The sequence below is a fragment of the Boleophthalmus pectinirostris genome, unplaced genomic scaffold, assembly GCF_026225935.1.
Source record: "Boleophthalmus pectinirostris isolate CB_2022bp ecotype Guang Dong unplaced genomic scaffold, ASM2622593v1 HiC_scaffold_23, whole genome shotgun sequence".
NCBI lineage: Eukaryota > Metazoa > Chordata > Actinopteri > Gobiiformes > Gobiidae > Boleophthalmus > Boleophthalmus pectinirostris.
Window position 1 is genome coordinate 66,449 of NW_026571207.1, and position 25,969 is coordinate 92,417.

The 25,969-nt window shown below is 47.1% G+C and overlaps 2 protein-coding genes and 1 long non-coding RNA gene across 6 annotated transcripts in view; 2 read left to right on the forward strand and 1 right to left on the reverse strand.

Annotated features, from left to right (window-relative positions):
• The first annotated feature begins 51 nt into the window (after positions 1-51).
• Positions 52-862, forward strand: LOC129410672 (uncharacterized). The gene is made up of 2 exons (XR_008632978.1): positions 52-378; positions 415-862. It is a non-coding gene; the product is annotated as an uncharacterized LOC129410672 (long non-coding RNA).
• Positions 863-16,559: 15,697 nt separating this feature from the next.
• Positions 16,560-19,871, forward strand: LOC110156573 (copine-3-like; the record flags this gene model as incomplete). The annotated part of the gene is made up of 3 exons (XM_020920775.2): positions 16,560-16,703; positions 18,216-18,452; positions 19,027-19,871. Coding segments are annotated over 3 exons (492 nt in total), but the record flags the coding sequence as incomplete, so codon positions are not given.
• A 3,873-nt stretch (positions 19,872-23,744) lies between these two features.
• LOC110173967 (RNA-binding protein 39-like) overlaps positions 23,745-25,969 on the reverse strand; it is a 24,647-nt gene continuing 22,422 nt past the window's right edge. For 2 of the 4 annotated variants that reach the window (XM_055159407.1, XM_055159410.1), the window contains exons 9-12: positions 25,714-25,900; positions 24,362-24,467; positions 24,119-24,197; positions 23,745-24,031 (exon numbers count right to left, since the gene is read on the reverse strand). In XM_055159407.1, coding sequence (XP_055015382.1) covers positions 23,928-24,031; positions 24,119-24,197; positions 24,362-24,467; positions 25,714-25,900 — 476 coding nt within the window. In that variant the 3' untranslated portion in view covers positions 23,745-23,927. Of the gene's footprint in view, positions 24,032-24,118; positions 24,198-24,361; positions 24,468-24,533; positions 24,548-24,683; positions 24,698-25,713; positions 25,901-25,969 lie in introns of all 4 variants that reach the window. The other 2 variants (XM_055159408.1, XM_055159409.1) reach the window with 2 other exon arrangements.

Sequence of the window (25,969 nt, forward strand, 5' to 3'; positions counted from 1 at the left end):
CCTCGTGTGTGTCGGTCCCTCTCCGTGTGTGTGTCGGGTCCCCTCCCCCGTGTGTGTCGGGTCCCTCCCCGTGTGTGTCAGGTCCCTCCTCGTGTGTGTCAGGTCCCTCCTCGTGTGTGTCGGGTCCCTCCCGTCCCGTCCGTGTCGTGTTTTCCTGCGGTTCTTGTAAATATCGGTGGTTTCTGTTTGGAAAAAGCTCTTTGTGTGTTTTTGTTTTTTAAGAAAAGTGAAATTGTTTAAATCTTTTGAATCTGATGCTTTTTTTTTTTTTGTCAAAGTTTTTGTTTAACTGGAGAAGATGATGTGATCCTTCAGCAGCTGCTCTCGAGACGCCCTGTCCATCATGTCCCGGTTCCTCTGGTCCCTCTGGTTCCTCTGGTCCCTCTGGTCCCTCTGGTCCCTCTGGTTCCTCAGGTTCCTCTGGTTCCTCAGGTTCCTCTGGTTCCTCAGGTTCCTCTGGTTCTGTTTGTGGTGTTTGTTGTGGAGCCGTGTAAAGGTCAGACTCAGGTCCATCATGTTCTTGTCCTGGTTTTATCATGAACTCAACGGTTTCTCTTGTTTCTCACTGAATCATGAATCTGAAAAGTGGCTTCTGTTTTTACAAGACTGAGATGTTTCCTCCCGCATCATGAACTGAGCCTGAGTTTTCTCTGCTCACGTGTTTGTTTCTCGATCTTTGCTCGTGTGTAAAAATATCAAATTAAAGTCTGATGGGTTTTTTTTCTGTGTAAAACAGTATGAGTTTGTTGGGAAGCGTTTGTCCAGAGATGTTCCTCACCGACCTTCTGCACCACACTGGCCACGTTTACATCAGGCTTTTTTAAATTCTCAATTAAATGCTTCAGAATATTTCCGTGTTAAACTGGTGAAATGTTTTTTATTTCATGTGTGTGAACGTCTGGGGAGAAGGTTCTGCTCCCGGCTTTTCTGGCGTCTGGGTTTATGGTTCCTCCATGGACACGAACACCGTCCAGACTTTCTGGACCAGCAGTGGTTCTGATGAGAACTGGAGAATTGTCTCATCACACTTTCCGTCTGTGAGCTGAGGAGGAGGAGGGAAGAAGAAGACAAAAGCTCAGCCCACTCCCGCATCCCGCTCACAAATCCAAAGAGACGTGGATCAAAGTCCCGAGACAGAACCAGGACCGGATCGTCCGGATCGACGCATCAGAAGAACGACACGACGAGCCTGAAGCACCAGCAGCATTTGAACAACAACAAACCACAAACAGGATCCAGGAAACAAACTCACATTTAAAATCAGAAGAAAACAAACACTTGCTTCAATATTAATATTCAATCACAATCATCACTTTTAATTCTTAATGAAGTGTTTATTATGGAAGCCCGTTTGTGTCAGTAAATAAAAAATAAAAGCGTCACAGAAAGTAACAATTACGGATTTAAAATTCATAATTATGGGTTTAAACATAAGTTTAACTGTCATAATTACGAGTTTAAAAGTCATATTTGCGAGTTTAAACATCAGAATTACGGGTTTTAAACTTGTAATTCTGAAGTTTAAACTCGTAATTATGACTTTAAATGTCATTACGAATACGAACATCAGAATTACGAGTTTAAATGTCATAATTATGAATATAAACATAAAAAACAAGTATAAATGTCATAATTATGAGTTTAAATGTCATAACTATGCGTTTTAAAGTCAATTATGGTATAAACATCATAATTATGAGTTTAAAAGTCAGAATTACGAGTATAAAAGTCAGAATTACAAGTATAAACGTCATAATTACAAGATTAAAAGTCATAATTACGAGTTTAAACGTCATAATTATGAATATAAACATCAGAATTACGAATTTAAACGAGGCTTTTATTATTTTGTGGTAGAAATTGGCTTTCATTGTTTCCTTGCTCTTTTTAAAGCAGGATTTATTTTTGTTCGGAATTAAATGTTTTTATTTAGAGTTAAAGCGCTCATGGAAACGTGACCAGTGAGTTTTAAGAGCTTTGCACGGCCCTCAGAGACCAGAGCGGAGTTTTACTGTTATCATAATACTGATAAATGGCAATCTAACGCGCACTTCCAGAAACGGGGGAAGTTGTCGTGGGGTTTGGTCAGAGTCTGAGGAGTTCTGTTTCCCTCAGAGGGTCATGGTTCTGTGAGTCCAAACGGAACCGGGACACTTTAAGTGTGACGTGTGAAGTGTAACGTTTGAAGGAAAGTGTGCCGTGGACGTGGGGCAGAGAAGAGGAACTCCCCACCAGAATCTAGTGACCCTCCTGGAAGAAGATGTGAGCGGTCGGGAGGAGGGACCAGCCGCAGGGTCCAAGAGAGTCCGGGTCTAGTCCTGGTCTAGTCCTGGTCTACAGCCGGTCTTCTGTGAGGAAAAGCCTGGAGCACAGACCGACACCGGAAGAAACTCACAAACATAAAGTCTGTTGTTTTCTTGTTGTTTTATGTTTTTAAAAATACAAAAAACCACATCAGTGACGAAAAACTGCTCTGACGCTCTGGTCTCTGATCCCTGGTCCCTGGTCCCTGGTCCCTGGTCTGGTCCAGTCTCAGCTCTGTGTTCCCTCATTTCTAAGATTTTTCCCAAAATGAAACTTTTAACTCAAGTCATTTTTATTTTGATAAGGCGTTTAAAGTGCTGGTTCAGAGTCACTTCAGCCTCAGGTCCTTTGCTCGTTGACCTGCATCACATTTGTCGTCTGCTGGAGATCAGGTCGGTCCAACTGACGAACACACTCGGACAAATTGGGATAAAATCTGATGAAAATTGACGATAAAGGAAATGTGGGAACACAGGGCCGAATTTTGGAAAGAAAAGGGGAAAAAATGAGGGAACAAGGGCACACTGTCCCTGGTCCCTGAGCCGGTCTTTGGTCGGGTCTTTGGTTCGGACTCTGGTCCGGTCTCTGGTCCGGTCTCATTTCTGATGGAAAATGTTTAAGACTTTTCTTGGTCAGATTGTGGATTTACAAGAGTAAAAATATAAATGGTAAGAATCAATTCTAAAAAAGCAGTTAGAAAGACAGAATAATAAATTTATTTTACAAATAAAACAGAATAATATAAATGTAAATGTACAGATCAAATGAGTTTTTATCGTCATGTTTGTGTAAATACGAATCTAGTGGAGGAACATTCTACTCTGTTTCGCCAACTGTCAAGAAAAATAAAACATTTAAAACACAACCCCCCGACATGTCCACACTCGTCCCCACACATGTCCACACTTGTCCCCACACTCGTCCCCGCACATGTCCACACTCGTCCACATGTCCACATTCGTCCCCACTCATCCCCACACTCGTCCCCACTCATCCCCACACTCGTCCACATGTCCACACATGTCCACACTTGTCCACATGTCCACACTCGTCCATATGTCCACATTCGTCCCCACTCATCCACACACTCGTTCCCACTCATCCCCACACTCGTCCCCACTCATCCCCACACTCGTCCACACTCGTCCACATGTCCACACTTGTCCACATGTCCACACTCGTCCATATGTCCACATTCGTCCCCACTCATCCACACACTCGTCCCCACACATGTCCACACTCGTCCACATGTCCACATTCATCCCCACACACGTCCCCACTCATCCCCACACTCGTCCCCACACATGTCCACACACATGTCCACACACATGTCCACACTCGTCCCTGAGACAAGAAGACAAGTGACCAGAATTCAAAATACAACAGAAAAATAAGTAATAAAATATAAAAACACAACTTTATACAAGAGAAAGACACAGAGTGACGAGTCATAAGGGTGAGCTGTTGTAGGGAGTATTATCTGTGACATAAGGGTGAGATGTACAGTTGTAGGGAGTATTATCTGTCCGTGTGTCCTCAGATGGCAGACTGTGTGTCTCTGGTGGAGTTGTCCGTCTCCTGCTCAAACCTTCTGGACAAAGATGTGGGCTCCAAGTCCGACCCGATGTGTGTCCTCCTCCAGAAGAACCAGGAGACCTGGACCGAGGTGAGCCGGATGCCCTCCCACCGCCTCTGTGTGTGTGTGTGTCTATGTGTGTAAGGTGCCCTCATGTGTGTGCGTGTATCAGTGTGTGTAAGGTCCCTGTGTGTGTATGTGCAGGTGTTTGTGTGTGTCAGTGTGTGTAAGGTCCCTGTATGTGCAGGTGGGTCAGTGTATGTAAGGTCCCTGTATGTGCAGGTGGGTCAGTGTGTGTAAGGTCCCTGTATGTGCAGGTGTCAGTGTGTGTAAGGTCCCTGTATGTGCAGGTGTATGTGTGTATCAGTGTGTAAGGTGCCCTCGTGTGTGCGTGTATCAGTGTGTGTAAGGTTCCTGTGCATGTGTATGTGCAGGTGTATGTGTGTATCAGTGTGTGTAAGGTCCCTTGGTGTGTATGTGTGTATCAGTGTGTGTAAGGTCCCTGTGTGTGAATGTGCAGGTGGGTCAGTGTGTGTAAGGTCCCTGTGTGCGTGTGTATGTGCAGGTGTGTATGTGTGTGTAAGATCCCTGTGTGTGTGTGTGTGTATGTGTGTATCAGTGTGTGTAAGGTCCCTGTGTGTGTGTGTGTATGTGCAGGTGTATGTGTGTATCAGTGTGTGTAAGGTTCCTGTGTGTGTGTGTGTGTGTGTGTATCAGTGTGTGTAAGGTCCCTGTGTGTGTGTGTATGTGCAGGTGTATGTGTGTATCAGTGTGTGTAAGGTCCCTGTGTGTGTGTGTGTGTGCAGGTGTATGTGTGTATCAGTGTGTGTAAGGTCCCTGTGTGTGTGTGTGTGTGCAGGTGTATGTGTGTATCAGTGTGTGTAAGGTCCCTGTGTGTGTGTGTGTGTGTGTGCAGGTGTATGTGTGTATCAGTGTGTGTAAGGTCCCTGTGTGTGTGTGTGTGTGTGCAGGTGTATGTGTGTATCAGTGTGTGTAAGGTCCCTGTGTGTGTGTGTGTGTGTGTGCAGGTGTATGTGTGTATCAGTGTGTGTAAGGTCCCTGTGTGTGTGTGTGTGTGTGCAGGTGTATGTGTGTATCAGTGTGTGTAAGGTCCCTGTGTGTGTGTGTGTATGTGCAGGTGTATGTGTGTATCAGTGTGTGTAAGGTCCTGTGTGTGTGTGTGTGTGTGTATGTGCAGGTGTATGTGTGTATCAGTGTGTGTAAGGTCCCTGTGTGTGTGTGTGTGCAGGTGGGTCGCACGGAGCAGGTGCAGAACACTTCGTCTCCGAGCTTCAGTTCCAGGTTGAGGATTCAGTTTCACTTCGAGTCGGTGCAGCAGCTCAAGTTCTGCGTCTACGACATCGACAACAAAACCAGCGACCTGAAGGACGATGACTTCCTGGGCGGAGCCGAGATCGCGCTGGGGCAGGTGAGGGGCGGGGTCAGGGGGCGAGGTCAGGGTCAGGGGGCGGGGCTAACTGTGTCTCTGTTCCAGATCGTGTCGAGTAAAAGTTTGACTCGTCCTCTTCAACTGAAAAAAGACAAACCTGCAGGAAAAGGATCCATCACCGTGAGTACTATATATACTACTACTACTACTACATATACTACTACTACTACTACTATTACTGCTGTAAATACTAGTATAAATGTAAGTGTGTGTTCTGTTCTGTTCTCAGGTCACTGCAGAGGAGGTCAAAGACAACAGAGCCCTGGAACTGGAGCTGGAGGCCAAGAACCTGGACAAGAAGGTCTGAACCAGGACTCAACCTAGAACTAGACCAGGACTCAACCTAGAACTAGACCAGGACTGGACTCTGGTCTTGACGTGTTTCTGTTCTTCAGGACACTTTTGGAAAGTCCGACCCGTTTGTGGAGATTTTTAAACAGGGAGATGACGGAAAGTGGATCCTGGTCCATCGCACCGAGGTAAGACCTGGATCTGGATCTGGACCTGGACCGGGTCAAGTTCTCGGGGCCTCTGTGTGTGTGTTTGTGTGTGTGTATAAATGTGTGTGTTTGTGTTCAGGTGGTGAAGAACAACCTGAATCCTGTTTGGAAGAAGTTCAGTGTTCCTCTTCAGACGCTCTGCTCCGGAGACCTGGACCGACCGCTCAAGGTCTGACCCCGCCCCCTCTGTGACCCGCCCCCTCTCTGACCCCAACTCTCTAACACAACCCTCTCTCCTCTGTGATTGGTCCGTTTAAACCCTCTCTGCTCTTTGATTGGTCCGTTTAAACCCTTCTGCTCTGTGATTGGTCCATTTAAACCTTCTCTCCTCTTTGATTGGTCCGTTAAAACCCTTCTGCTCTGTGATTGGCACATTTAAACCTTCTCTGCTCTGTGATTGGTCCATTTAAACCTTTCTGCTCTTTGATTGGTCCGTTAAAACCCCTCTGCTCTGTGATTGGTACGTTTAAACCCTCTGTCCTCTGTGATTGGTCCGTTTAAACCCTCTCTGCTCTTTGATTGGTCCATTTAAACCCCCCTCTGTTCTGTGATTGGTCCGTTTAAACCCCTCTGCTCTGTGATTGGTCCGTTTAAACCTCTCTCTTGTCTGTGATTGGTCAGGTGGACGTGTCGGACCATGACTCGGACGGCTCTCACGATCTGATTGGCTCGTTCTCGTGCTCGGCGGCGGCGCTGCAGAAGACGCCGAGCTTCGACTGCGTCCACCCCGAGAAACAGAAGAAGAAGAAGAACTACAAGAACTCCGGGAGCGTGCACGTGAAGAGCGCCAAGGTGTGTGCACGTGAGAGACGTGAGACGCCGCCGGTGTGTGCACGACTTGACCGCGGACTACCGACCGGGACTACGACGCACAATGCACCGGGACTAGACCGGGACTAGACCGGGACTACGACGCCCACAATGCACCGGGACTAAACCGGGACTAGACCGGGACTACGACGCCCACAATGCACCGGGACTAAACCGGGACTAGACCGGGACTACGACGCCCACAATGCACCGGGACTAGACCGGGACTAGATCGGGACTACGACGCCCACAATGCACCGGGACTAGACCGGGACTACGACGCCCACAATGCACCGGGACTAGACCGGGACTAGACCGGGACTAGACCGGGACTAAACCGGGACTAAACCGGGACTACGACGCTCACAATGCACTGGGACTAAACCGGGACTAAACCGGGACTACGACGCTCACAATGCACTGGGACTAGACCGGGACTAGACCGGGACTAGACCGGGACTAGACCGGGACTAAACCGGGACTACGACGCTCACAATGCACTGGGACTAGACCGGGACTAGACCGGGACTAAACCAGGACTACGACGCCCACAATGCACCGGGACTAAACCGGGTCTAAACCGGGTCTAAACCAGGTCTTCCTCTGTGTTCTTGTTCAGATTCAGGCTCAGTACAGTTTCTTGGATTATGTGATGGGCGGCTGTCAGATCAACTTCACTGTGAGTACTACAAATACTACTACAAATACTACAAATACTACTACAAATATTACAAATACTACAATAAATACGACAAATACTACAAATAGTATACAGTTTGACCCTTGGGGTCTGGGTCCACTGAGCATGTGCAGTAGAGTCTTTTCTCCTCTGGGTCCACTGAGCATGTGCAGTAGAGTCTTTTCCGGCTCGTATATCATGTGATCACCAATCGACCAATCAGAGCGAGAGGAGTAGAGCGAACGATTATAAAACATTTTTTAAGACGACTGAAGGATTTTGAGCTGAGAAGAAGTTTATGATCTAAAAAAATAGGTAAAAATTGCCACAGAATTGGACGTTTTTGAAAGTTGTCGTTCCGTGTGAGACGAACACGAGACGTTCGGGATCTTTCTGACTCTAGGTCAGTGCTTCTCAATTATTTTCTGTCATGCCCCCCCTAGGACGAATAAAACATCTCGCGCCCCCCCACGTGACTATAAATAGTATCATTTGTCTATAAAATTGTTATAAGTTCACCTGTGCATAACACTGCCACCTTATATGACGCCAACAACGCTCGCTGGTTTACTGAAGCAGCAGTCACAAAGCCGGATGATTGTCGGCAATATTCGGCACGTTTTCGCTGAAAAAACTCACGCGGCTTATCAGAGTGATCGGGGTGTAATGTATTTAAGTGACGCCTTCATTTATTGGGCTTCATGCTGTCGGCTGCCAACATTTTTAGACACAGTAACACACCGGTCTTCCCTCGTCTCCCACCGTAGTCACAGTGAAGCCGAGCGCTACATACGCTTCGTCATATTTCCTCGTCTTAGCTTTCGGGAGATTTTCGTTTGTCTCTTTATCTCCGTGTCTTCTCATCCCTGTTAAATATTTTTTCATGGTGTCACTTGAGCGTCTGCTACACTTCGTGTTTACACTTCATACTCAGACTCTGTGCTGTGTGCAAAGCGCGCATGCTCAGTGCAAACAAAACTCCTACACCACCGAGCGAATGCTCCCTGCGCACACTCTGCCAATGAGAGCGCCACTGCCCCCTAATGTAGTGGAAGTGCAATTGCACTTTATTCTAAAGGCCCGTTCAGACCAAAGCGTCAAAGCGTCCACTTTCTATGTAAAGTCTATGTGGACGCGCGACTAGAGCGTCCTGCGTTTTTGCGGCGAGTTTTCGGCGTCAGCGCGGCGCGAATCTGGCGTCAGCGCGGCGCGAATCTGGCGTCAGCGCAGCGCGTCTTCAGCGTTTTGGCGTCAGCGGCCAAGACGCGCGTCCAAGGCGTCAGCGTCAAGAAGTTGAAAATGCTGAACTTTTCGCGTCAGACGCGCCGCGTCAACCAATCAGGGACGAGTATCCAGAGACGCAGCGACGTTATTATCAGGAAGAAAAACCCGAGAACCAGAACGAGAACCACAAACATGAGCGGAGCATAAATATATACACCACAATCACCGAGCCGATCGCGAGGACTACACCAGGACCGGACCAGGACTAAACCAGGACTAGACCGAGACTAAACAAGGACTAGACCTAGACCGAGACTAGACGAGACCGAGACTAAACAAGGACTAGACCGGACTAGACCGGACTAGACCGGTATTAGACCAGGACCAGACCGGTATTAGACCAGGACTAGACCGGGACTGATCCAGTGTCATTAGCGGAGTAGAAATATATATACGCCCCAGTCGTCGACCCGATCTCCTCCTTTGATGTTTTATGTCATAAAAACACTCTCTCAGTCTGGTCTGACATTGTTTCGGGAAAAGAGCGGGACCGGGCTCTTGTTTCCAGGGCAACGGACGCACGTCAAGTATTTTTGTCCCGTTCGTCCACGGCGTCAAAGATGCGCGTCGGGGGCGTCTGAACTCAAATGCAAAGGCTCCAAATAGAAACGTCAAGGCGTTTTTTGACGCTTTGGTGTGAACGGCCCTTAAGACAGTAAAAAAAAATCAAAATAAAAAAATAAAAAAGCATGTTCCCCGAGGTCAAACGCGCCCCCCTTGACGGAGCCTCGCCCCCCCCAGGGGGGGCGCCCCACTATTTGAGAAGCACTGCTCTAGGGGAACAATCTCGTCTCGGCCCATGGGATTTATTCGCAGTAAAACCAGAGAGAGTCACGACAGAAACAAACAACAACACACTGTCCACTTCTTTTTATAAATCCAGAGGTTTGGATTTCCTCAGATCACGTCCACAGAGGTGCAGCAGAGCACAGCGCCCTCTGCTGGTCAGGAGGAGTTTGTGTCACAGCCTCACGGGTAAAAAAAAACAAAAAAAACCCGAGAAAATAACAGCTCAATGAAAAAGAGAACGTGACCTCTGACCTGTGTGACCTCTGACCTGTGGTCCTGTGTGACCTGTGTGTGACTTGTGTGTGACTTGAGTGACTTGTGTGACCTGTGTGACCTCTGACCTGTGGTCCTGTGTGACCTGTGTGTGACTTGTGTGTGACTTGAGTGACCTGTGTGACCTGTGGTCCTGTGTGACCTGTGTGTGACTTGAGTGACTTGTGTGACCTGTGTGTGACTTGAGTGACTTGTGTGTGACCTGTGTGTGACTTGAGTGACTTGTGTGACCTGTGTGTGACTTGAGTGACTTGTGTGACTTGTGTGACTTGTGTGACTTGAGTGACCTGAGTGACTTGTGTGACCTGTGTGACTTGAGTGTCCTGAGTGACTTGTGTGACCTGTGTGTGACCTGAGTGTGACCTGAGTGACTTGTGTGACCTGTGTGACTTGTGTGACCTTGTGTGACCTGTGTGACCTGTGTGACTTGTGTGACCTGAGTGTGACTTGTGTGACCTGTGTGACTTGTGTGACCTGTGTGTGACCTGAGTGTGACCTGAGTGACTTGTGTAACCTGAGTGACCTGTGTGACCTGAGTGTGACCTGTGTGACCTTGTGTGACCTGTGTGACCTGAGTGTGACCTGAGTGTGACCTGAGTGACTTGTGTGACCTGTGTGTGACCTGAGTGACTTGTGTGACCTGTGTGTGACTTGTGTGACCTGAGTGTGACCTGTGACTTGTGTGACCTGTGTGTGACCTGAGTGACTTGTGTGACCTGAGTGACTTGTGTGACCTGTGTGTGACCTGAGTGACTTGTGTGACCTTGTGTGACCTGTGTGTGACCTGAGTGACCTGTGTGACTTGTGTGACCTGTGTGTGACTTGTGTGACCTTGTGTGACCTGTGAGTGACCTGTGTGACCTGAGTGACTTGTGTGACCTGAGTGTGACCTGAGTGACTTGTGTGCCCCGCAGGTGGGCATAGACTTCACGGGGTCAAACGGGGACCCTCGCTCTCCTCAGTCTCTGCACTACATGAGCCCAGACGGACTCAACCAGTATCTGAGCGCCCTGTGGTCTGTGGGCCACCAGACTAAACCAGGACTAAACCAGCACTACGACAGGTACCAGACCAGGACTAAACCAGGACTAAACCAGGACTAAACCAGCACTACGACAGGTACCAGACCAGGACTAAACCAGGACTAAACCAGGACTAAACCAGCGACTACCAGGACCAGACCAGGACTAAACCAGGACTAAACCAGGACTAAACCAGGACTAAACCAGGACTAAACCAGGACTGAACCAGGACTGAACCAGGTTCGGGACCAGACCGGGACTGAGACCAGGACTTAGACCGGGACCAAGGACTGAGTCCGGGACGGGGACTGGGACTGGGACTGCGACCAGAACTGAGACCAGCATTGAGACCAGGACTGAGACTGGGACCAGACTAGGACTGAATTATTGTTTTTTTTTTTCATTTTTCATTTAAACACAAAATCGAAAACTGAAAAAAATGAATCATTATCAGTTTTTTTCATTTTGGTTTTAGAGACAAATAATGAAGAAAATAGTTTTTTCGTTTCTTATTTTTGATTTTATTTTGAAAAACAAATGAAGGAATGATACACGGGTTCAGAAGGAAGCTGTTTTCTGTGGCTGCAGCTGGACTAGACTCTACTGAGCTTGTCAAACTGATGCCATCACTAAAACACAAAAAAAACAGCAATTTATTAATAGATTAAGATCTTGATCTGATAAAAACCCAAACTACTCAACTACTCACACAGTCAGTACTTGTAGCTCTACTGTCGTCAGTTATATTTGTATATTTGTTGGTGGGGTAGGTGGTGTGCTAGCACAGGCTGGATGGGACCATGGGCCTTGGGTTTGACACGAGGGTGGGGGGGGGCTCAGATGACGCAGCGGGGGGCACAGTGAGACGTGTGAGTGTGTTTGCACAGACAGACAGACGGCCATCTCCTGCATGCTCCCACCAAACCACTGTGTCTAATCCACGGCTCTGGGAGAAGACCGGCTCACTGCAGCGCCACTGTTCTGTTATCACATCTGTCTATTATTCACCTTTTCATTATTAAAGACTCTAGTCCCTCATCTGCCTGTGTTCTCTGTCACTGTTCCACTTGCCCTGCCAATCCCCAGCCTAGAAACAAACAGCAGGAGTTATGGGCTGCGTTCACACTGCAGACTGAAGTGACCCAAATCCGATTTTTTGGCCCCTATGTTCCTGTATCTGATCTTCTAATGACAGTCTGAACCACACACAGATCCTGATTTTTTCAAATGTGACCCAGGACACTTCGAAATGTGCTCCTGAAACCGATACATATCTGATCTTCTGACATGCGACTTCAGTCTGAAGTGCATGAATCCGACCTACACGTTATCAACAAGACACAAACGTCACTATTCTGCGCTGAAGTAGCTGAAAATTGTTAATGAACTCCGTGTCACTGAAGTGAAGCACATCACCACTCACCACTCTTGTCTACGTCTCCACATCCACACGTTCCTTTCAACAGACACTGTCCCACAAAACACCACGACCAAAAACCTCATCCTTCTCCTTCTCAATCTCCTCCTTAAAAACAAGTAAGTTGTTCATGTTGTGGCTCCGGTACGAGAGGAACTTTAAAATCTCCAGGTGCTCGATGCTGCGTCCATGTTTGGACAACTTCTGTAAACACAGAGACGCTCGCTGCGGTTGACGTCGTCGTGTCTCCAGTGTCACATGTGGGACACTTTTGGGTCATTTAATGTTCACACTGGAGTCACATACAAGTCACATTTAACTAGAAATGTGAACGACCTCGCAAAAAACATCGGATTTCACAAAAAAATCGGAATTGAGCATTAAGCCCTGCAGTCTGAACGTAGCCTTAGTTCCTTCACTTAAATGAGGTCCAGCTGAAATGACATGAAAATGGATCCACTGATTATAAAGCAATATTCAGCATTCCTCATTTACAAATGCAGGGAGTACAGCAGCAGCACATCTGGTGTCCCACTGGTACTTCTGGGTGACTAAATGGGGACTAGAACTATTAGTTTAACATTTAACACAGTACATTAACATCCGATACTGATCCGTGTACAAGATGGATGTCCAAATACACTTTTACTTGGGATTTCTTGGGATTTTTTACTGAATTTACCCAATTTTAATCATCTTACCACAATGTCGAGGAGAAAATTCAGTTCGTCGACTGGACAAAAGTTAGTTTGGTTGAAGACGTTTCGTAGCTCATCCAAGCTGCTTCTTCAGTTCTGGTCAGACGCTGGTGGACACTTCCTTATATCCAGTGTTGGGGAGTAACAGATTACATGTACCAGAGTTACATAATCAGAGTACAAATTATGAGTAACTGTATTCAGTTACAGTTACTGTTTCAGTGAGTGGTAATTAGATTGCAGTTACTTTGTTGAAATAAATGGATTACACAGCGGTATTTTCCTGTTTTCACATTTTGGGCTAAACCAGAACTAAAACAAGACTAAACCAGGACTAAACCAGAACTAAACCAGGTCTGAACCAGGACTAAACCAGGACTAAAACCGGGACTAAAACCATGACTAAACTAATACAATATGACACTAACAGGAGGATGGACATAATTGTGATCTCAGATAGAAATCATTTCTCTATCAATAATATTTATAACATGGTTAAGTAAAGACTGAACAAACAAGAATTTTCAGGATGTGGTTGTTACATTCATGTAGTTTTAAAAAAACATGACAATATCAAAAAATCCAAAGTATTCAGATTACATTACTCATTTTAAGTAATTTAATGGATTACGTTACAAACTACATTTTGGGGTATGTAATCTGTAATCTGTAGGGGAATACATTTTAAAAGTAACCTTACCAACACTGCATATATCTGCAGGGAGGAGCTAACTCCACTGAAACTAACACACACACTTGTTTACTTGTTTACAGTTTCTGTTTGTTAGTTATGTTTATTGACCTGTACAGGGTATGGAGTCTAATTCATGGCCATAATGGAGCTTCCACACCTCTGGACCTGACCTGGATACACCTGTTGTTCTCTTGTTTGTTTAGATTTAGGTTTGAGGATGGAGTTGTAAATAGGAGATAGACGGTGTCTGAGTCCATTTCTGTTTAGAGAAGGATTCTCTTTCTTAACAAAAACAGCTTCTTACATGCTCCTCTCAAACCAATTATTTTCTCTGACTAAAATCTGTACCTCACTGTCCTTAAATTAGTGGAGATGTACAGCAGACTGAGGTCCACTGCTGCTCTCTCGTCTGTGTTGGTTCATCCTCTTATGAAGTAGATGTTTAGTTTCTCCAATGTAGCGTTCATTGCACTGAATGGAGTAGACCACATTACTTTGTTTGTGGCTCAGTGTTTTGTCCTTTGGGTGGTCAATAGGCTGAACTAACAAACCGAAACTGTAAACAAGTGTGTGTTAATTTCAGAGTAGTTTCAGTGTAGTTAGCTCCTCCCTGCAGACAAATAGAAGGAAGTGTCCACCAGCGTCTGACCAGAACTGAAGAAGCAGCTTGGATGAACTGAGAAATGTCTTCAACTAAACTAACTTTTGTCCAGTCGACAAACTGAATTTTCTCCTCGATGTGGCTTCTACCTGGACGACTGAGTGATTCTTCACACATCTTACCACAATAACAACTTGTTGAACATTCTTAACCATAATAAACATGGGCTTCTGCAGGAGTCCACAGTGTCATGAGCCCGTGGCCTTCCCTTCCTTCTGTTTGTCTGTTGGCCTGATGCTCCCTGAGCCTGGGTACAGCACAGGCTCCACACAAGCTTTTTTTTTTTACACCTCCCTGGGCTCACTTGTTGGGACTACCATCTCCATCAGCTCTACCCTCACAGTAGACTCTGAGTTGAATATGGAGCTATCAAGAGCATATAAGAGTGTAGATGTTAGCTCCTCCACAGCGGCTGCACACAGGTCAGCACCTCCACCTCAGCTCTGTGCAACTGTCCTCACCACTTTTTCTTTGGCTTGACATTTTCTCTTTTTGTTTTCACTGGCTGTCCTCAACTTCTCCTGCTCTTTTTCTGTCTCTCCCTTTCCTCTCGTTACTAACCTCCCTCTGGTGTGGGGCCCCTGTGGTGTGGCCCCTCCCCTGATGTAGCCCGATACAACTGATGTGAAGAGAGGGGCTCAGATAGTGAAATGTGCCAGTCTGCGGAGAGTTAAGCAGTGAGGCAGGCTGCAGGTACGCGCTGCCTCTAACCCATCTGCTCACATTTAACCCACTGCCCGCCCGGGTTAAATGCTCAAGTGTCACAGCTGAGCAAAACCATTCACTCTGACTGAAGCAAATAACAAAGACTCAATATCAAACACCTGCTGGATAATAAAAGAAAGTCTCACCTCTGCATCACACAGAGGCCAGGCCAAACCTAGCAGCTTATTCCAAGAGAGCCAGATACACCTGCAAGCGGCAATGAAGGGCCTTGAACTCACTAAAAGTGACCACAGAGATTCATTAGGAAACACACTCTTAAAACTTGTGTCTTTAAAATGTGAAAAACAAGAGTTTGCAGCATCTGTAGCATCTGAATAAAACAAGAGCCACTCACTTTACATTTGAGCCATTACGGCTGGTAAATAATGTATGCAATAGTTGATCTATAAGCCTATAATTGTCTTAAGAATGTGTATATTATATTTAAAGTTAGTCTCAAATCAGAATGCCATGTGATTAATTAACCTCAATTTTAAAAAGTGTTCAATCTGCTTTATTTTTCTATATCAACTGGCAGCACTAGTTTTAATGTGAATTAACAGGAGGTGGCCGGAATATTTCTTGACAAGAAGTACCACTAAATAGCTAGAGTTTAGTAGGTCTGTGCTAATTTAGTTTTACCAAATACTGAGCAAAGTGAAAACTTGATTCTGTAGAGCTAAATGCATTTGCTTCAGTCAAAATGGATTTCATCTTTATAGAAAAAATCTAATCTAACAATGTGCCTTTAATTCAGTACTAATCATATGTAACACAACACTGGCACTGCAGGCTCACCCTGAACCAGCCTGGACTCATCCATATGGGCCAAAAGGTTCCAAATACATATTGTTACTACTGAATGAAGCAGAGATTCATTCATTCTTGACATTTGNTAGAGGGCGTGGTGTCTGTTAGTATTGTAGTATTTGTAGTAGTTGTAGTAGTTGTAGTACTCTGTTGCAGGTATAGAGGGCGGTGTCTGTAGTATTTGTAGTATTTGTAGTAGTATTTGTGGTAGTTGTAGTACTCTGTTGCAGGTATAGAGGGCGTGGTGTCTGTAGTATAGTTGTAGTAGTTTGTAGTAGTTGTAGTACTCTGTTGCAGGTATAGAGGGCGTGGTGTCTGTAGTATTTGTAGTATTTGTAGTAGTTGTAGTACTCTGTTGCAGGTATAGAGGGCGTGGTGTCTGTAGTATTTGTAGTAGTTGTAGTAGTAGTAGTTGTAGTACTCTGTTGCAGGTATAGAGGGCGTGGTGTCTGTAGTATTTTGTAGTAGTTGTAGTACTCTGTTGCAGGTATTGTAGTAGTTGTAGTAGTTGTAGTACTCTGTTGCAGTATAAGGGCGTGTCTGTGTAGTATAGTTGTAGTTATATTGTAGTATTGTAGTATTTGTAGTAGTTGTAGTAGTTGTAGTACTCTGTTGCAGGTATAGAGGTGTCGGTAGTGTGTAGTATTTAGTAGTAGTAGTTGTAGTAGTGTAGTAGTTGTAGTACTCTGTTGCAGGTATAGAGGTAGCGTAGTTGTGTACTCTTGTAGTATTTGTAGTAGTTGTAGTACTCTGTTGCTAGAGGGCGTTGCAGGTATTTGTATAGTTGTAGTACTCTGTTGCAGGTATAGGGCGTGGTGTCTGTGTCTGTAGTATTTGTAGTATTTGTAGTAGTTGTAGTACTTGTTGTATACTTGTAGTTGTAGTACTCTGTTGCAGGTATAGAGGGCGTGGTGGAGTCGTATCGTCGAGTTCTTCCTCAGCTCCGACTTTCGGGTCCAACAAACTTCAGCCCGATTATCAACCACGTGGCCTCGATCGCCGCCACCGCCGCCGCCCACAACACCGCCTCTGTGAGTACTACTACTACTACTACTACTACTGCTACTGCTACTGCTACTACTACTACTACTACTACTACTACTACTACTACTGCTGCTGCTGCTACTACTACTACTACTACTACTACTACTGCTACTACTGCTACTACTACTACTACTACTACTACTACTACTACTACTGCTACTACTACTACTACTACTACTACTACTACTACTACTACTACTACTACTACTGCTACTACTGCTGCTGCTGCTACTACTACTACTACTACTACTACTACTACTACTACTACTACTATGCTACTACTACTACTGCTACTACTGCTACTACTACCTACTACTACTACTACTACTACTACTACTACTACTACTACTACTACTACTACTACTGCTCTACTACTACTACTACTACTACTACTACTACTACTACTACTACTACTACTACTACTACTACTACTGCTACTACTACTACTACTACTACTACTACTACTACTACTACTACTACTACTACTACTACTGCTGCTACTACTACTACTGCTACTACTACTACTACTACTACTACTACTGCTACTACTGCTACTACTACTACTACTGCTACTGCTACTACTACTACTACTACTACTACTACTACTACTACTACTACTACTACTACTACTACTACTGCTACTGCTACTGCTACTACTACTACTACTACTACTACTACTACTACTACTACTACTACTAACACTGCTTCTGTGAGTACAAGTACTACTAATGCTACAGTACTTCAGTACTACAGTACTTTAGTACTTCAGTACTACAGTACTTTTATTCCTCTGTGCAGCAGTACTACAGTACTACAGTACTTTTATTCCTCTGTGCAGCAGTACTTCAGTACTACAGTACTTTTACTCCTCTGTGCAGCAGTACTTCAGTACTACAGTACTTTTACTCCTCTGTGCAGCAGTACTTTCAGTACTTTTACTCCTCTGTGCAGCAGTACTAAGTACTTTAGCAGTACTTCAGTACTACAGTACTTTACTCCTCTGTGCAGCAGTACTACAGTACTTTTACTCCTCTGTGCAGCAGTACTTCAGTACTACAGTACTTTTACTCCTCTGTGCAGCAGTACTTCAGTACTTCAGTACTACAGTACTTTTTACTCCTCTGTGCAGCAGTACTTCAGTACTACAGTACTACTCTACAGTACTTTTACTCCTCTGTGCAGCAGTACTTCAGTACTACAGTACTTTTACTCCTCTGTGCAGCAGTACTTCAGTACTTGCAGTACTCAGTACTTCAGTACTTTTACTCCTCTGTGCAGCAGTACTTTCTAGTACAGTACTACAGTACTACAGTACTTTTACTCCTCTGTGAAGCAGCAGCAGTACTTCAGCAGTACAGTACTTTTACTCCTCTGTGCAGCAGTACTTCAGTACTACAGTACTTTTACTCCTCTGTGCAGCAGTACTTCAGTACTACAGTACTTTTACTCCTCTGTGCAGCAGTACTTCAGTACTACAGTACTTTTACTCCTCTGTGCAGCAGTACTTCGTGCTCCTCATCCTCACGGACGGGGAGATCACAGACTTGGACCAGACTCGTGACGCCATCGTACGAAGCTCCGCCCTCCCGCTGTCAATCATCATCGTGGGGGTGGGACCTGCCGACTTCAGCGCCATGAAACTCCTGGACGGAGACGACGGCGTCCTCAAGTCCACGAGCGGCGAGAAGGTCCAGAGGGACATCGTCCAGTTTGTCCCCTTCAGAGACTTCAAAGACGTGAGTCATGTACTCTGTAGTACATATACTCTGTAGTACATATACTCTGTAGTACACATACTCTGTAGTACATATACTCTGTAGTACACGTACTCTGTAGTACACGTAATCTGTAGTACATATACTCTCTGTAGTACACGTACTCTGTAGTATACATACTCTGTAGTACACGTACTCTGTAGTACTCTGTAGTACACTCTGTACTACTCTGTAGTACACGTACTCTGTAGTACATACTCTCTGTAGTACACATACTCTGTAGTATACATACTCTGTAGTACACGTACTCTGTAGTACACATACTCTCTGTAGTACACATACTCTGTAGTACATGTACTCTCTGTAGTACACGTACTCTGTAGTACACGTACTCTGTAGTACACAGTACTCTCTGTAGTACACATACTCTGTAGTACATATACTCTCTGTAGTACACATACTCTCTGTAGTACACATACTCTGTAGTACATATACACTCTGTAGTACATATAGTCTGTAGTTCAAATACTCTGTAGTACATATTGTTTGTAGTACTGTGCAGTACTTTTGAATCCTTTTGCTGTGTGTTTTTCAGGCTCCCATGGCGGCGTTGGCTCAGTCGGTTTTGGCTGAAGTTCCGTCTCAGGTCGTGTCCTACTTCAAGATGAGACGCCTGGACCCGCTCAAACCTCCAGAGAAGAAGTAAAACTACAACTCCCACAATCCCCCACAGCCACAGGGACCACGCCCCCTTTAGACGACAAAAGAACTACAACTCCCACAAGCCCCCACAGGGACCAGCTGCCAACAGCCAATCAGAAAAGAACTACAAAACTACAAAACTCCCACACGGGTCCAGAAACGAGTTCTGCATCAACCAACCAGGAAATGGACTACAAAATACTTACCAAAAACTACAACTCCCAAAAGCGTTGGGACATTATTCTGAATCATTCCACTTTAAAAAGGGACTCAAACTGTTCATTTTGACCAATCACAGAGCAGCTGAGGCGTAGGAGCCAATCAGAGGGCAGCAAAGTGTTTAACCCTTTGTGGTCTGTGTTAGCCTTTAGCACGTAGCCTTTAGCACGTAGCCTTTAGCGCTCGCTTCTTCTAAACTGCACTTTCTGTCGACACTTTAACCTCTGTGCAATTAAACCAGATGCCCTTAATCTGAACCACTGCTGCCTTCAACATAACCAAGAGCTTTAGCTTTAACCACTTTGTGTTTACAAGGGTCCAGACCTGGTCCAGTCCAGGTCCAGTCCAGGTCTAGTCTGGGTCCTTCACTCGGTGCCATCACAGATGTTGTACTCTGTTCATGTTTTCTCTCAAATGCTGAATTTTGTTTTTTTTTTTCTTTTTGCTGCTTCAAACTTTTTGCCAAAGACCGAAATGTTACAGTCATTTAAACGAATAAAGCCAAAAGTGAAAACGTTTCGCGTTTGTGTTTTTAACCTGTTCCCATCCACCTCATTTTGGCATGTGCACAATAGCACCACATACGCAAATGCCAGAGTTTATTAAAAGAAAACCTTAGAACCCACATGCTTGTGTGAGGCACCATTTTAAAGCTTAGTCCTTCTAGTTTCTGTAGATATGTACATGAAGACTGTGAGTGGTGCCTAACCTACAGTACAGTCAATTAAAATTGTATTTTTTTGCTTCGAAAAAAAAATAGAAAAAAATAAAGGCCTTAGCTTGGTCATACTTCATGCTAGGCATTTGTGACTCACTACACTCATTGTTCAAGTTGTTGGCAACAACTGTGTAGAATTTCAGATCTTTAGGACAAAGGGTTTTGATGCTGTGAGCCTTTGTGTAAACAAAATGACAATTCAACACAAGATTGCCAAATTAATAATAATAATATAATAATTATTATCCATCCATTTTCGTCCGCTTATCTGGGGCCGGGTCGCGGGGGGAGCAGTCTAAGCAGGGACTCCCAGACTTCCTTCACCCCAGACACGTCCTCCTGCTCCTCCGGGGGAACCCCGAGGTGTTCCCAGGCCAGTCCAGAGACATAGTCCCTCCAGTGTGTCCTGGGTCTTCCCCGGGGCCTCCTCCTGGTGGGACATGAACACCTCCCTGAGGGACACGTCCAGGAGACATCAGAACAGATGCCCGAGCCTCAACTGGCTCCTCTCGACGTGGAGGAGCAGCGGCTCTACTCCGAGCTCCTCCCGTGTGACTGAGCTCCTCACTCTGTCTCTAAGGGAGACGCCCAGACACCCTGCGGAGGAAACTCATTTCGAGCGCTTGTATCCGCGATCTCGTCCTTTCGGTCACTACCCAGAGCTCATGACCAGAGGTGAGAGTAGGAACGAAGACTGACCGGTAAATCGAGAGCTTCGCCTTTCGACTCAGCTCCTCTTCACCACAACGACCGATACAGCGACCGCATCACTGCCGAAGCTGCACCTGTCCACCTGTCAATCTCACGTTCCGTCCTTCCCCTCACTCGAGAACAAGACCCCGAGATACTTGAACTCCTCCACTTGAGGCAGAGACTCTCCACCCGCCTGGAGAGGGACAAGACGCCTTTTTCCGGTCGAGAACCATGGCCTCAGACTTAGAAGAGCTGATCTTCATCCCAGCCGCTTCACACTCGGGTCAAACCGCCCCAGTGCTGCAGGTCCTGGTTCGATGAAGCCAACAGGACAACATCATCCACAAACAGCAGAGATGAAATCCTGTGGTCCCCAAACCGGACCCCCTCCGGCCCCTGACTGCGCCTAGAAATTCTGTCCATAAACACAATGAACAGAACCGGTGACAGGTGCAGCCCTGGCGGAGTCCAACATGCACCGGGAACAGGTCTGACTTACTGCCGGCAATGAACACAGCTCCTGCTCCGGTCATACAGGGACCGGACAGCCCTTAGCAAAGGGCCCCGGACCCCATACTCCCAGAGCACCCCCCACAGGACACCACGAGGGACACGGTCAAATGCCTTCTCCAAGTCCACAAAACACATGTGGACTGGTTGGGCAAACTCCCATGAACCTCGAGCACCGATGGAGAGTGTAGAGCTGGTCCAGTGTTCCACGACCAGGACCAAAACCACACTGCTCCTCCTGAATCCGAGGTTCGACTATCGGCCGGATTCTCCTCTCCAGTCCCTGGCATAGACCTTACCGGGAAGGCTGAGAAGTGTGATCCCCCTATAGTTGGAACACACCCTCCGGTCCCCCTTCTTATACAGAGGGACCACCACCCCGGTTTGCCAGTCCAGAGGTACTGTCCCCGACCGCCACGAGATGTTGAAGAGGCGTGTCAGCCAAGACAGCCCCACAACATCCAGAGACTTAAGGTACTCAGGACGGATCTCATCCAACCCCGGAGCCTTGCCACCAAGGAGCTTTCCAACCACCTCAGTGACTTCAGCCTGGGTGATGGATGAGTCCGCCTCCGAGTCCCCAGCCTCGGCCTCCTCCTCGGAAGACGTGACGGTGGGATTGAGGAGATCCTCAAAGTTTTCCTCCCCCCGCACTGTAAACAGTGTTGGCGAAGAACTGCTTTCCCCTCCTGAGGCGCCGGACGGTTTGCCAGAATCTCTTTGAGGCCGTCCGATAGTCCTCCTCCATGGCCTCCCCGAACTCCTCCCAGCTCCGAGTTTTTGCCTCCGCGACCACACGGGCTGCAGCACGCTTGGCCCGCCGGTACCCGTCAGCTGCCTCAGGAGTCCCCCGAGCCAGCAAGGCCCGATAGGACTCCTTCTTCAGCTTGACAGCATCCCTTACTTCCGGTGTCCACCACCGGGTTCTGGGGTTGTCGCCGGGACAGGCACCACAGACCTTACGCCCACAGCTCCGAGCAGCTGCATTGACAATAGAGGCCGAGAATGAAGCCCACTCGGACTCCATATCTCCAGCCTCCCCCGGAATCCGGGAGAAGTCCTCCCGGAGGTGCGAGTTGAAGGTCCCTCTGACAGAGGCTCCGCCAGACGTTCCCAACAGACCCTCACTACACGCTTGGGTCTGCCAGGTCTTTCCGGCTTCCTCCTCCGCCAGCGAACCCAACTCACGACCAGGTGGTGATCAGTTGACAGCTCAGCCCTCTCTTCACCCGAGTGTCCAAGACACGCGGCCGGAGATCAGATGACACGACGCCGCCGCTCCCCGCGGCCAACGCCAGAGAAATGGAGAGTCCAGCCCCTCTCAAGGAGTTGGGTTCCAGAGCCCAAACTGTGCGTGGAGGTGAGGCCGACTATATCTAGTCGGTAACGCTCAACCTCCCGCACAAGCTCAGGCTCCTTCCCCCCAGCGAGGTGACATTCCATGTCCCCAGAGCCACAGTCTCCATGTCCGGAGATCCGGTCGCCGAGGCCCCCGCCGTCGACTGCCGCCCAGATCTCTCTGCACCGGCCCCATATGGATCCTCCTGCGGGTGGTGGGCCCACGTGAGGACGATAATTATTATTATTATTATACTAATTCTTCTGAGCTTTAGGCATGTTTTCTCAAGAAAAAAAACTAAAAGAAGCCAAAATTGTCTTCCAAGTGTCAGATGTGCCAACTGGCCCCTCCCACACTGCTTCTCTGTGTCTCTGTTGCTCTTGTAAACACAGCGTCTGTTTCAAAGATTATCTGAATGTCCCACCCACCGTTTGAAAGCTCTGGTGATTGGCTAAAACAATATGTCAATCACTTTCTGGAAGATCCAATGACTGAAGAGATTTCCCGTAAACAAACTGATGACGCGTGCGTAAAACCAGGAAGTACGTGAGTGCGTTAGCTTCTTCAGCGGCTTGTCCCACCTAAACCCCGCCACCGACAACAGCGGGGAGGGTCTCATTTTGAAGCTAAGAGTGTGAGGAAAACAAGCGCACCCAAGAGCGCCAAGAGAAACAGAACTCAGAGAGGCAGAAGGCTCGGAAAGGCAACATGTGTTTTCATTCACGCATTCATCCATTCATACAGACGAGGTTTTTCTGGATTATTTACCCACATGGAATTATTTTATGGAAAAAACAACTTGATATTCTTGTTCTGTGGATTATTACGGATTTATTGAGTACAATTTTTCAAGGATTGAACGCGTTTTGGACCGACAGAACCGGCTCAAAGGTAAGAAACGCGTATCTCATTCTTTGTTTATGATGTGAATTTTTAAATTCACATAAATTCGGGCTCGTTGTACGACATAAAATGAATGATATGGTTGTTTTATTGACAAATGAAGCTTTCAAACGATGTATGGCCAGTAGTGAAAACAATAATGAAGGGGAAAATACAGAGTGAACATTTTTTATTGGAAAATCGCCCGCCGGCGGGCGGATGGTAAGTGGTTTAAATAAAGACGCTGGACGAGGTTTGAAAATAAAATTTAATTGGAACTAGTACAAAATGAAGATTAGAAAAAACAGCTCATGGAGCTCAACCATTGGACCGTCATCAACTTAAACCAATCAGAGCGCACTACCGTCTAAATTGTCCAACCAGAGCCAAGTACGGAGTCTATTGTCCAATCGGAGGGCGGCGTGCGCCCGGGTCAGCGGCGGATGGGCGGGGGCAGCAGCGTGGAGGCGGAGACCGAGTCTGGAAACAGGTTGTGATAAGTCGAGAGCGGAACGAACGCCGCGCTGATCATTTTACCTGAAACACAAACACAGAACCAGTCAGACCTGGTCCAGACTTGAGTCCGGCCTCGAGTCTGGTCTTTAGTCCAGGTCAGGGTCTCACCTGCGAAGTATCGTCCGTGCAGAGCGGCGACTGTTGCCATGGCGGCCGGGATCGAAGGACACTTCACATAAACATTTCCCTGAAAAACAAAAAATGTCACGTCCAAATAAGACGACAAAAAAACCCCACAAAAAACACCCTCTCCTCGTAGCCCCGCCCCCCTCCCCGTAGCCCCGCCCCTCTCCTCGTAGCCCCGCCCCTCTCCCGTAGCCCCGCCCCCTCTCCTCGTAGCCCCGCCCTCACCTCTGCAGAGTTGCGGTCCACATAAATGTGCACGACTCCTCCATGTTTGTTGCATTCTTCAATGACGTCGGCCTGAATCTCCAACTCCCAACCTGGAGTCTCCTCACTACAACATAAAATATAATAATAATAATTATTATTATTATTATTATTATTACTCAAATAAAACAACCCGGAGTCTCCTCACTACAACATAAATATAATAATAATTATTATTATTATTATTATTATTACTCAAATAAACAACCCAGAGTCTCCTCACTACAACAAAGATAAAAATAATATATTATTATTATTATTATTATTACTCAAATAAAACAACCCGGAGTCTCCTCACTACAACAAAGACAATAATAAAATAATAAAATTATTATTATTATTAAAATCCCGGGTTCGTCCTGTTGTCAGTTCTGTTTGGTTCCTCCTGACCTCCAGAGGGCAGCGCTGCTGCTGCTGCTGCTGCTGCTGCTGGGTTTAAGCTGGGGGAGGACAGAGGCCACGGCAGGTACGAGCTGTTCAGACCAGCTGTTCCTGTGTTAGGCAGAGACTGAAGAGCTGAGAAGCTCCTCAACCCCCCGACTGAGGTGACGCCTCATTCTACTCGAGGCGTCTCCACTTCATGTCCTCTGGAGACGGTATGTGCCGCCGCATCGTGGTCTTCACCGAGCACATGTGCCAGATTCTAGAACGTCAGTGTGTCTCTCCTCATCCTCTGGACGTGGTTCTTCAAGACTCTCTGGACTCTCCTCACTGAGGTATGTGCTGGTATTAGTCAGTCAGTGTTTCAGCAGCAGCGCTGCCCTCTGGTGGTCAGGAGGGATTCATAGAACCATAGTTACATACATCACTTTCCTTTTACTGAGTCAAAACTTTAGATCAAATAAAATGGACTTGGTTTATATTCTCTGTCCCCGTGTCTCCGTCCCCGTGTCTCCGTCCCCGTGTCTCCGTCCCCGTGTCTCCGTCCCCGTGTCTCCGTCCCCGTGTCTGTCCCGTGTCCCCGTGTCTCCGTCCCCGTGTCTGTCCCGTGTCCCCTGTCCCCGTGTCCCTCTGTCCCCGTGTCTGTCCCCGTGTCTCCGTCCCCGTGTCTCCGTCCCCGTGTCTCCGTCCCCGTGTCTCCGTCCCCGTGTCCCTGTCCCCGTGTCTCTGTCCCCGTGTCTGTCCCCGTGTCTCTGTCCCCGTGTCTCCGTCCCCGTGTCTCTGTCCCCGTGTCTGTCCCTGTCCCCGTGTCTGTCCCCGTGTCCCCGTGTCCGTCCCCGTGTCTCTGTCCCCGTGTCTCTGTCCCCGTGTCTCCGTCCCCGTGTCTCCGTCCCCGTGTCTCCGTCCCCGTGTCTCCGTGTCCCTGTGGTCACCTCTTGGGGTTGAACATGTTGGAGAGCTGGAAACAGTTGGTGGCGACGGGCGGAGCGGCCAGAGGGAGTCCGGGGGTGAGTCCGGGGGTGAGTCCGGCGCTCAGGGCGGGACCCAGGGCAGGACCCAGACCCGGGAGACCAGGAGTCAAACCCGGAGTCAAACCCGGAGTCAAACCTGGAGGGAGCCCTAGAAACAACAAAACACACGAGACGATGGAACATCATTTCACATATTCAGCACAAATATTTTCAAGCC